General features: G+C 43.2%; 1 protein-coding gene across 10 annotated transcripts; it reads right to left on the bottom strand.

The window, feature by feature from the left end:
- Positions 1 to 4582: 4582 nt before the first annotated feature.
- Positions 4583 to 8949, bottom strand: LOC147463788 (uncharacterized). Of its 10 annotated transcripts, none has more exons than XM_086491023.1 (7): positions 7449 to 8949; positions 7118 to 7357; positions 6956 to 7021; positions 6542 to 6874; positions 6444 to 6470; positions 6316 to 6352; positions 4583 to 5098 (listed from the first exon to the last, which is right to left on the bottom strand). In XM_086491023.1, the coding sequence occupies exons 1-7, from the start codon at positions 8517 to 8519 to the stop codon at positions 4959 to 4961; spliced, it is 1914 nt and encodes a 637-aa protein (XP_086347149.1). In that variant the 5' UTR covers positions 8520 to 8949; the 3' UTR covers positions 4583 to 4958. The 10 variants fall into 10 exon arrangements, 6 of the variants coding, with proteins under 6 accessions (XP_086347149.1, XP_086347111.1, XP_086347131.1 ...); XR_015185368.1 differs by adding an exon at positions 5242 to 5330 and having other exon boundaries at positions 4962 to 5098; positions 6316 to 6470; positions 7118 to 7360; positions 7449 to 8946; XR_015185364.1 differs by having other exon boundaries at positions 4956 to 5330; positions 6316 to 6470; positions 7118 to 7360; positions 7449 to 8946.
- Positions 8950 to 10843: the final 1894 nt, after the last annotated feature.

The following is a 10843-nucleotide window of genomic DNA, read 5'->3' as shown; positions in this document are numbered from 1 at the left end:
ATCTAAACCCTGTCTTCAACGAACAAAATCACATATGGCAATACTTTAGGCCCCGGCATGAAGACAGAAATGTCGTACCGTACCACCCTACACTGCTCTTGCTATGGGGTGCACATATGAATATACAGCGTGTCACCAATTCATCGCTGTCCTACTACCTCTTAAAGTATGCACTCAAAACTGAACCAATGGGCCATCTCAACATCCGCTCAGAAGATGTAGAGCGCTTAGGCCTAGGTGGCCTTGACACTGTAAAATTGAAGCTAATCTGATCTCAACCTCTTTACTGTCGAAACCTATCTCAACAACAGAAGTGGCATTAAATTGTTTGCAAATCCCAATCATTTCAAAGAGCGATAGCGTCCAATACGTCGACTCATCACCCCCCACACTACGACAACGAATCATTTCTCACAACAATGATGTCATGTTGCACCCTGTTGATCTGTATTGCGCACGACCACAAACTCTAGAGAAGCTTACATTCTACGACTTCCACAAGAATTACATTGTGACGAAGGGAAAAGAAAGGAAAAAAAGAATTTTAGAGGAGAATACCTACGGCCAACCGCTGCAGCGGCAACACCGACTGGTCCGTTTTACAAACTTTCACCCAGAGCATCATCCGGAGGCTTTCTTTTACAATGTGCATCACCTTCAGAAACGAATCCCAGCTGCTCTCACCAGAGAACACGTCCAGGTCATACTATCGTGAGTGCAAACTTAGAAATTTGATACTGACAGATGAGGATCTTGAGATGTACATCACAGAGTACACACAACGAAATATGCTCACGACATATCAAACACACCAACAACATGATACTACAGAAGACATCCTCAACAAAGCTGCCTCATTTCAATCTCCAGATGTGCAAACAGACTACGAGCAACAGGACATGTCATCTCATATCTATGCCCTTCTAAACGAGCTTCAAAACGTCCAAAACGCGTCACTAATATCTGAACAAGCAGAGATCTACAAGAAGCTCACAGCAGCAAAGGGTGGACTGCATGTGATCACAAGCACTCCTAGGAGTGGCAAAAGTTTCCTCATAAGATATATCACAAGCCAACTCATAATGCAAGGGAAAACTGTCACACTCGCTGCTTCGATTGGTGCAGCAGCCACGAGGTTAAGCAGCATCGCAACAACTGTCCATTACCAATTCAAGATACCAGTGTGCACACAACAGTATCCCCTGTCAATCTCCGAAACTGATGACAGATACGTCACTATTAAAGAAGCAGACACGATTATCATAGACGAGATTTCTATGTTGACAAAGCAAACTTTTGATCTCATAGTACGACAAATTGTGAATGTCACCAACGGCACACTGCTAGACCCATTCAAAGATAAAAAGTCTTCTTGTTCGGTGATTTGGCACAGTTGCCGCCAGTATGCAGGCATCAAAGTGATCAGTGCTACTCATGCCACATCACAAGCTCCACTTATTGGTCCACTACTACTACGTACATTATGTCTTGCTCAGTGCGCCATGCAAAAGATATCTCTTTCATAGAGTTCCTCAATACAATAAGAGTCAGGCTCCCCACAAAGAAAGAGATCCACGATGCGCTCGGTGACCGCATCATAAAGCAGGCTCAAATAGAGCAACACATGGATAGGAATATGACAATAATTTGCACACACAAGAGTGACGTTCGATATTATGATAACCTTCTCTTGGAACGCTTCCATCGGCATAGTCACATCATCCAAATCGGCCACAAGGCGAATGCACACAACGTCCCTGAGCTCCAAGCATGGCTTGAAGATCCCGACTTATACGCAATTGACAAAATAACGGAAGGAGCAAAGGCGTTGATAACAGAGAACATAGACTTAACAATTGGAGCAGCCGATGGATCAACATGTCGCATAGACAAAATCCTCCAAGATGAAGAAGGAGGCGTCAAAGCAATCAAAGTCACACTGGACACATCCAAACAGGAATTTACACTTCAACGGTCAAAGCATCGCAGGCGGACATTCAATGGGCACTGGTGCCATAAATCCACATTCCCAGTAGCTCTCACCTATGCTATGACTGGACACAAGTCCGAAGGCGCAACAATCAACACCAACGTCTTGCTCATTGTAAAAGAAGTTTTCGCCCCTGGCCTTCTATACGTGATGCTGTCACGCATCACTGAGAGAACTCGACTACATTTACTAGAGCTCCCTACGCCAGAGATGTTCACACCATCTAGATTTTTGACCATCTAAACGTGAAAGTTTCCTTCCCCTTCTTCAGTATCAATTCCTCTTTCTATTAAACAGATTGAATCGCCTTGTAACTGCCTTGTATACAAAGCATAAATTTTTGTTCAACTGCTCATCTTCTCTTCTGTCGACTTGTCATGTTCAATATGTTGCATTGTTGAGACATCTTCCTATCACCCCTGCTCACTCTGATCCACCTTTTGTAAACCAATGATATTTTACCTCACGACTAAGCAGATGAGATTGGCTAACTCAGCAAGTGAGAAACCCCATGCGTATATTGAGGGGTTCCATACTTTTCAAGAGCGTCGCAACTTCATGAATAAGTTTGACGCAAGATATAAAGCTCTAGACCAAACGATGGCCACGCCAAACACAGACAGGATGACAACATGTACTATTAGAAAAGAAAAATATAATTCCTTCTGTCTGTTGTGCTAACCGGCTTGCTCCTACATCCTGCAGGTCTCATGAAGTAAATACTTGAAGAGCTTGATATCCAGTACGAGGATGATAAGAGTATGTTGCGTAATGTTGAAGCACAACAACTCCTCGACACAAAAACTGAAGGAATTACATTGTACGCGATGGAGCAGCTACGGTTTGGTTACAACATTGATTTGGCTGAACTTTCAAAAGCTACTCAAGAAAACTGTGCCGCTATCTTGGTAAATTTCATGACTTTGACAAACCACACGCACGACGCAACTAATCCACCTATCACAATCCAGAAGGTAGCATGGCACTACAGCGAACACAAGGTAGTAAATTACGGCCAACCAACCTCCCCATACAAGCTAGTTGCAACAGACCAAGGCAAGTATGGATAACAAGTATCACTAGCTTCCATTCATTTCTCCGTAGCACCGTCATTTTTTTATTGACCTAACCAATCTGCATGGACTGCAGATTTAAACACTCATCAACAACCAGAGACAAGCATCGGCCTTCAACCCTAGAAAAAGCAGCGTCGCGGGAAGAATACATAGTCTACAATATACGATGCACGAAAAACGATAGGAGATATATCGGAGTTACGAATAACATCCATAAACGCATTGGCCAGCACAAGCGCAATCCTTCGAAGAGAATGCGAGCGGACATGCAGACACATAGTCCTTTCGAGGACAATTTTGAAATTACGACTTTAGCAACTAGTACCAATATACATAAAGCTAGAAACTTAGAACATTCCTATATTAAACAACACAAAACAACAACTGCATTAAGTTATAACGTTTGTTTTGGACATCCACCAAGGTTAAGAATATATTATTTTTTAAAAAATCACAAGAAAATATAGCTGCGAGCTTTTGCCATCTTCATTTCATTGTTTTGTTCACTGTCTTTGTCGCATAACTTTGATCATTGCCTACAACAATGTCTTTTTGTTTCCATTCAAATTGTAACAGACATGACAAGTTATAACTGCTTTGATTTAAATGCTTTTTCTTTTCAGTTTAGAATGGGTAGGCCGATTCCAGCTGATCTGATTGAGCAACAGCCTGAATTTGAGATTGCAATGTATAAGTTGCAATACTGTCTTTACCCAAATTTGCAAGAGCGGGTGCTCAGACACTACATGCATAAATGGAGTGAGTTCATCCCATGGCCAATTCAACCACCTACCCCATGACATCCACATTACATCACTTGGAATACACTCGCTCGACAAATCACCATCGACATCGCTGTGCTGGTTGGTTGCTCCACAAAACACCATTGTATGTTGTTCGTACAGATTACGGACGTGCTCGACCTACTCGAGACTATAGAATTAAATTACTCTAATGTGGTCCCCAACCACCTTCAATCAGCTAAACAATTCGTTTCGCGCTATTTTTCTGTCAACCAGTTAGTCACACGCGCAACTTTGAAGAGCATCTAACCGATATAGTCCTCCTCTTCTCCACATAAGTTTTGTCCATTTCATTGTAAAAAGTCATTGCATGCTACATTCAAAGTCTCCTCAACTCTCATTTGCTTAGTTCCGTTCTTAATTCATCAACTTTTAGGTATACTCACTTGTCATAACAAGATTTGCGCAAAACAAATAATAAGCGCTCTCTCTCTCTCTCTCTCTCTCTCTCTCTCTCACCTTTCATTTCTACATTCTTCTTTACATATCTATACTCTTGTTCAATGCTTGCATGTGAACAAAACAAATATACATTCCTGTATGTATGAGTGACTTCTACTCACTTACGCTAAAAAGATTGGTTGAAAAAAAAACATCGCGCTCTCTCTCTCTCTCTCTCTCTCTCTCTCTCTCTCTCAGATTTCACTTCTATGTTTTTTTCACTACAGTATACTCTTCTTCAATGCTCTCCATTCCTTTCCATAAGCATGCAGGTACCAAAGGGAAGCTCTCTCTAATTGCAATCGCCTTGAAGGCTTGTACCGTTGTACCGGTTTGTTATCCAGTTCCGGTTATGCAGGCTAATGAAGCACTCTAGTTTCTCTTCTATTGATTCTTTTGAGATGCAATTATAATTTAGGGAAGGTTTCCAGGTTTTGGAGAAGCCCTGTGGTTACATGGGCTATGTACATGGTTAAGAGGATATTTAGGGGCTACAGTAGGTTTTCTCTTGAGAGCTCTGGGATCTTTCAGCGGGGAAGAGGTCAATGCGGCTCTTCCAATGAGTAGAAGATTTGGTGGGGGTCCGGTCTAAGGGAGGGGTAATGAAAGGTTGCGGAAGAGAGGGATTGGGTTTCGGGCTATGGAAAGTTACCGCTCTTTCTTGTACAAGTAGCCACTGAGAGAGACTGTTGCTTTTGCCCTTGTAATGAGGTTAATTGTCCCTGCTAGATTGCTCAATGATGTGCTTTCTAGAGAAGGATGCCTTCTTGTCAAACGTTTAAGCGTGCCTGCGCAAAAAGTATTAGTAGTCAACTATCAGAGAGCAGAGCTACACGAGTCCAACGCAAACATGGATGAAAAGTGGAATGCTTGTTGTGCCGAAATGTGGGGTCGTGTCCTGGGATGTGGAGATAAATGCAATCAACCTTACAATTTGTCCTGGCTTGCAGGATTTTAACACCAGGTCCTTGTTGCAGTTATCCTCCTTTGGGTCCTCCGACTCTGCAATTCATCAAATAGCTGCACCCACCCCAACATGGGATTCTTGAGACATAGAGTGCTCTTCATTTTTCCCACTGAACGTGTCTTGCAGTGTGGATACGTCGACGTGTTCACGAACTGGCAGAGGCACAGGGCCTGCCAGCGACCATATGAGGATTGAAAGCCTTTTGAAATGAACTGTGTATCTAGCGGAGCATACTTACAGACTTTTACCATGGAAGGATGGGGGCGTACATATGCATTGTGAAGGATGCTTGCTATAAGCTGCTGCAGTGCAATCTAACCATGAATAAATTCAAAGATCTACTTTGTAGCAAACAATATCTTGACTGAATTATTGGTGAAAACAGACAGGAGTGATCCTCATTGGATGTAAGGTGTGCAAAGCTGGCTGATTTGCAATGACAAGCCTTGTAAATAATTAGATGCACATAGCTTCAGTATTCCTGTAAGATGGAAAATAAGTTGAACTTCCCTCCACATGAAGGAGTGGGTTTTTGGCTATTGAAGAGAGTCCATAACTTTTAGTTGAGGATACATGGTACTTATCGTCTTCCCTAGATTCGCAAATTCATGAGGTATGGTAAACCATGATGGGCAAATTATTTTCAAGAGGCAAGAGTTGTGGCAAGGTGAGCCACGAATTGAAATAGCATGCATCCGCGGTTTTCGTTCCCAAGGCTTATAAGGAGCAATCCCCAACTCTTTGGGCATAAGACTCCCCTTTTTGACACATCAGTCCACACATTTGGCCTAAGACTATGGTCTTTTCTCAATTGATACGTGATCTAAAGTGGAGTATCAGGCATAGGTAAGCACACAATTGCATGCCCAAAACATCCTAAACGGTTTAGAACAGCTTCAACAAGGGGGAGAGCGGAGCACAGCAACTGAACAAAAGAAAGAGCAAAAGGGCTTCCTTGGAAGTGGGCAGAGAATTGCGAACCCTTACATAGAACATTTAGGCAAAGACTAAAATTCAAAGCTATAGAATATTAATCACCTGCTTTAAGTTCTTCAGGTACAACCTGTTTGGTCACCTTCAGCAAGGTTGATACTAATAACAATTGAAAATTTGACTCATTTGTCTTTTGACACCCTGTTTATTTGCAAATTTTCTCCATGCCTTACTTTAGCCTGTGATTGTCCTAAAGATTCCTGCAGAAAGCCCAAGTGAAAAGCCCCCCAAATGATCAAACTTAAACAAGAAAATACTATGCAAAGCTTACTTGCACAGGTGCTTCCTGCAAGGCCATGAATTCCGAAGAAGGCAACTCCAGGCCAAGGTAAAGCTGACTACCAACAAATTGAGAAGCCACTGGCACAGTCGTTACATTAAAGAGAGGAGAAATTGCTGGAATTGCTTGAAGTGGTCTTCCATCAATCCCTTGAGGCAAATTTGACAAGCCCGGTCCCATGCCCACTCCCGTACTCCCATTCACTGGTGGTAAACCTATCCCCAATGGATGAAATGGAGCCATTTGAACCACCCCGTGAAAATGCTGCACTCCAGCAGGTGTCACAACTGGAGGCAAACTCATGCCATTTCTTGTAGACATCATCTGCACACATTTGAAATTTGAATTTTATTGCAAAAATACGCCACTATTTGGGTAACAAGGAGTTTTGAATGCTTCTATTACCTGGAGCTGTGATTGCAAGGCCTTCAAATACTCAATAGCCTCATCCAGTACAGAAGCTTTGTCTGTCTGTGATGTTCCAAACAAGCAGCTATGCAAAATTAGAAAAACCTTCAAGAAGAGAAAAAATATATCACAAATAGCAACGAAAGATTGGGATTTAACCTTGCAAGAATTGGGAATGAGTTCTTGAAGAGTTTTCAACTTCTCATTGATCCTGTTGCGCCGCCTCTGTGTAACCATTACACACTTCGGAAGGCCATCATTACTGACACCTTCTGAAGTATAGCAGAAACTAGGATTAAAATGTACCTTTTCAGAAAGATTATGGCTCTCTGCAACTCTACTTCTCTTGAAGCGACGTCTATTTAGCAGATTCATTTCAGCTGAGTCGACATCTGCATTCTGCTAAACCAGAAAATAAGCATCAAATTTCATCCGCAAGGCTCTGTATACCTATCAAAACCGGCCATGGAACTTGTAAAAGCGTGCACACCTTACTTTGGTAGTCACAATCCTCCACTTTATGTTTTTCCAACGAAGAAGTCTCCTTTGCACTCATTTCTCCACTAATCTGCGAGCCTCCAGAACAACTCGGTAAAGCAACCAGCTCAGAATGTGTATCACCAGATTCTTGTACATGTCTTCCAGTATCAGTAAGATGCGAGACCTGGTCTCTCTCTTTCACAGCACAAGGAACACTAGTGCAATGTCCAGTGATGCTCACATGAGCATGTAAATGATGACAACTCTTCAGTTGATCCTTAGCAGTGACAAGACCATATAAGCTGCTGCCCTCACAAGGCATGTGCGGCATCTGTACATGTGTGTCTAAACCCCTCGTAGCTGAGCCTTCCCGGTTGCTTAAGCTGCATGCTGCTGGTGATTTACAAAAAGCAGTAGCTGCTTCTTTTGTGGGCTCTGATCTTTGCATGCTGCTTTGATTCATGACAACCGCAGAAGAAACACAGGATGATAAGTAGCTATAATTAGATCTGTGTCTGCCTCCATAGGCCTGGTAATTCTCAGCCATTGCTGTCATGCTGGTTCCAAGCTCTCCAGACCTTGATGGGATATAACGAACATAGGGTTCCTGCTTTTCATGCTGCACTTGCAAAAAAGATGGTGCTGCAAAAGCATTGCCTCTTTTCTTAGGAGAAGTAATGCTTGACTGCAAACAAGAACTTGGTTGCATTATGGTCCTGACCTTATTAAAGGCCTCTAGTACAGCTTCAGAATAAACAAAACCTGAAGCGCATCTTGCACCCAAGGCTACAGCATCCCCAGCGGCATTTTCAGGCCCTGGAGAAGCAGCTCTCTCCTCAAACAACTGACCACCTTCCGGCATGCTTAGCAGGACCCCTTGATTTTGCTCACTCCTTGGTCTTCGACTATATGTGGAGGATGACAAGCTTCTGAATAGCTCTGAGCAATAATCTCTTTCAGTGGTGTAGTCTAGCGGGCATTGGAGCCATGTGACCATCTCGTCCTCTGTGATTCCACTCTTATAATCTCCTCCCAGATTGTACTGTGCGTAGGTGATGAAAGCCTCTCCATTGTTCGACATGGAGGTCGAGGGTGTATTACCATCAGCCTACTACAGTTGAAGATCGCACCCAAATGCAAGGGAATCAGCTGTTATCAAGTCTCAACAATCAGGTCTGCACAAATGTCATATAGTTAACAACCCTTTCAGGGGATAGTTAGCTGGCGATCGATATTTTTACTTTTGCAGCCGACAGAGGACTTTCAATTTTTCAGCAACACTGCAATCAAATAGACAAATGGGGGAGTTTGCGCTGAGTCGAAGTCAGCCGACCGGCGCCGCTGAGTCGGGAGGGAGCTGGGAGTGGGACTCCGAGAGAGAGAGAGAGAGAGAGAGAGAGAGAGAGAGAGATCAGAACGCAAGGCTCGAGAGTCGAGAGACTGTCGAACGTCAATAAAGCACATGACCACAAACTGTGACAACAGGAGAGGAGAGTGGTGGCCCGTGCTGTGGACTCTGGAGTCGTACTGGACAGGAGCATGGCTGGCAGACTGGCAGTGGGCCGAGAGGGCTCAGGAGTGACGTCACTCCCTCCTGAACCTCCTCCATAATTTATGGAATCATCCCATGGACGGGTGGACCATGCTCCTTCTCTCTCAAGTTCTCAACAGTCAACCCAACTCAAAAGCCGTACTGAAAGGACTCTCAGACGTGGACTTGACGAACAGGGTCACACTGGACAGGGTGGGGTGACGGGTCCGTGGACGGTGGCACTGAGATGACTCCCTTGACGACTCACAGGCGGCAGCGAGTGGGTCGATAAATGTCTTTTTTCACAGTACTCGAGTCTCAGAGACTCAGAGCCAGTGCAGTCTGGATTTGTAGGGGGAGTGGCGAGTGGGGACAAATAATCTATTTTGGAGCAATTCCTTGTTTCGTTCCACGGAATTTGGAAATCGCAGCACTCTAAGAGGGTCCCCCCATAGGCCCGGTACATTTACAGGCCCTCGATTTATGTGAGGTTGTGCCCCATAGGAGTCGATAGGACTTTTGAGTTGGCAGTTTCGCAAAATGGTGGTAACCGGAAGGTCCAACATTGACTGCTACCTTTTCGGTAGGGGGTGCATTTGTGAAATGCAATTTACATCGATTACACCAGTCACTTTCGAAAACGGCAACGTCTCACGGGGTGGTTGATGCAGGTAGCGGGAAAACCGGGATGGATCAAAAGAGAGTAAAGAAAATGCTAACGTTGTTGTATGAGAGTGGCGCAGCTATTGCTATTGTTGAGGAGACTACAATTAAAGCCTATGACGGGAATCGGGATAGGAGGCTGCACAGGGTGATGATCAACAATGGTGTATTGTATTGTCTTACATAGACTAGACGAGCCGAATCAAGCTTGCAGAATGAATGTGCTTGCAAGTTGGATGCGAAATAGGTTTCGTTAACCGGCTGCTTGTGATTGTATGGGACTCCTATCCTTATCTGATGGGCCCTCCAACAACGCAAAGGGTCCCCTCAAATTCAAGACCCTTAAGGTCTACGGGGGAGCCCTCTAAAGTTGCATGGAGGATATTACCTCGAAGAGAGAGCATCTAAAGAGAGAACGTTGATTCCTTTGAAAGCTGCCTACATTAAATGTATTGCAAACCCCCCCTAATGCAATTGTGCCAAAATAGACACAGTTACAAAAGGCTATGCTTGGTAGCATTGAGTTGTCTCAATAGGATATGTATGATCACATTGTGGCTCGTTATCTATCTGAGTTACTGACAACTGAGCTCGTATGACCACCACCTTAGTGAAATTTGCATGAAAAGCACCGTCATCCCAGCTATATTTGCCACACGGTCTGAAATCAATGTTCCCCATGCAAAAAGTGATTGTTGATTATTCCAAATAATTTGATCTCTATCAATAACCTAATCAAACCTCTAAAAATTTATACTATATATGAAGGAGCTTAAATTTTTCAAGGAAGGAGAGACCCTCCATGTGTCGCTCGCTGCTTGACTTAAGGAAAAACCTTGTAAAACAAAAGTGAAGGGCTAGATTTAAAATGCAAAAGTAAAGGGTAACACTGTAAGAAGTGACGGGCTGGGCTTTTCAGAATGTATAGACAATAGACTTTCTACTTTGCATAGAATCAATGTTTAAGTTTAAATGTACATAACAAAAAGGGGATAATTTAGTGAAGATTTTATTATTTAATAAAAATTTAATTTTTGAATATATATATTTGGCTTTATCTTTTCAAGGGGTTTTTTTTCAAGACTGATATTGATATTTTTTAAAGATTTCTAAATTTTCTCTTTTTTGAAGAGATCGAGAAAAAAAAAAAGCTCGCCTCATGTCGACTTGGTGATGTATTTCTTTGAGGACATGCATGCAAATGAAGAGGT

Source organism: Adiantum capillus-veneris, chromosome 2 (assembly GCF_014529385.1).
Source record: "Adiantum capillus-veneris isolate H3 chromosome 2, ASM1452938v2, whole genome shotgun sequence".
Taxonomy (NCBI): domain Eukaryota; kingdom Viridiplantae; phylum Streptophyta; class Polypodiopsida; order Polypodiales; family Pteridaceae; genus Adiantum; species Adiantum capillus-veneris.
Note: the sequence above shows the minus strand (reverse complement) of the source record. Positions and strands in the feature narration are given on the sequence as shown.

Coding starts and splice junctions, on each gene's coding strand:
- LOC147463788 (XM_086491023.1), bottom strand. CDS start 8,519: ATGTCGAACAATGGAGAGGCTTTCATCACCTACGCACAGTACAATCTG. Junction 6,353..6,443: donor TAGGACAATCACAGGCTAAA/GTAAGGCATGGA, acceptor ACCTTGCTGAAG/GTGACCAAACAGGTTGTACC. Junction 5,099..6,315: donor ACCTGAAGAACTTAAAGCAG/GTGATTAATATT, acceptor CTTTTTGCGCAG/GCACGCTTAAACGTTTGACA.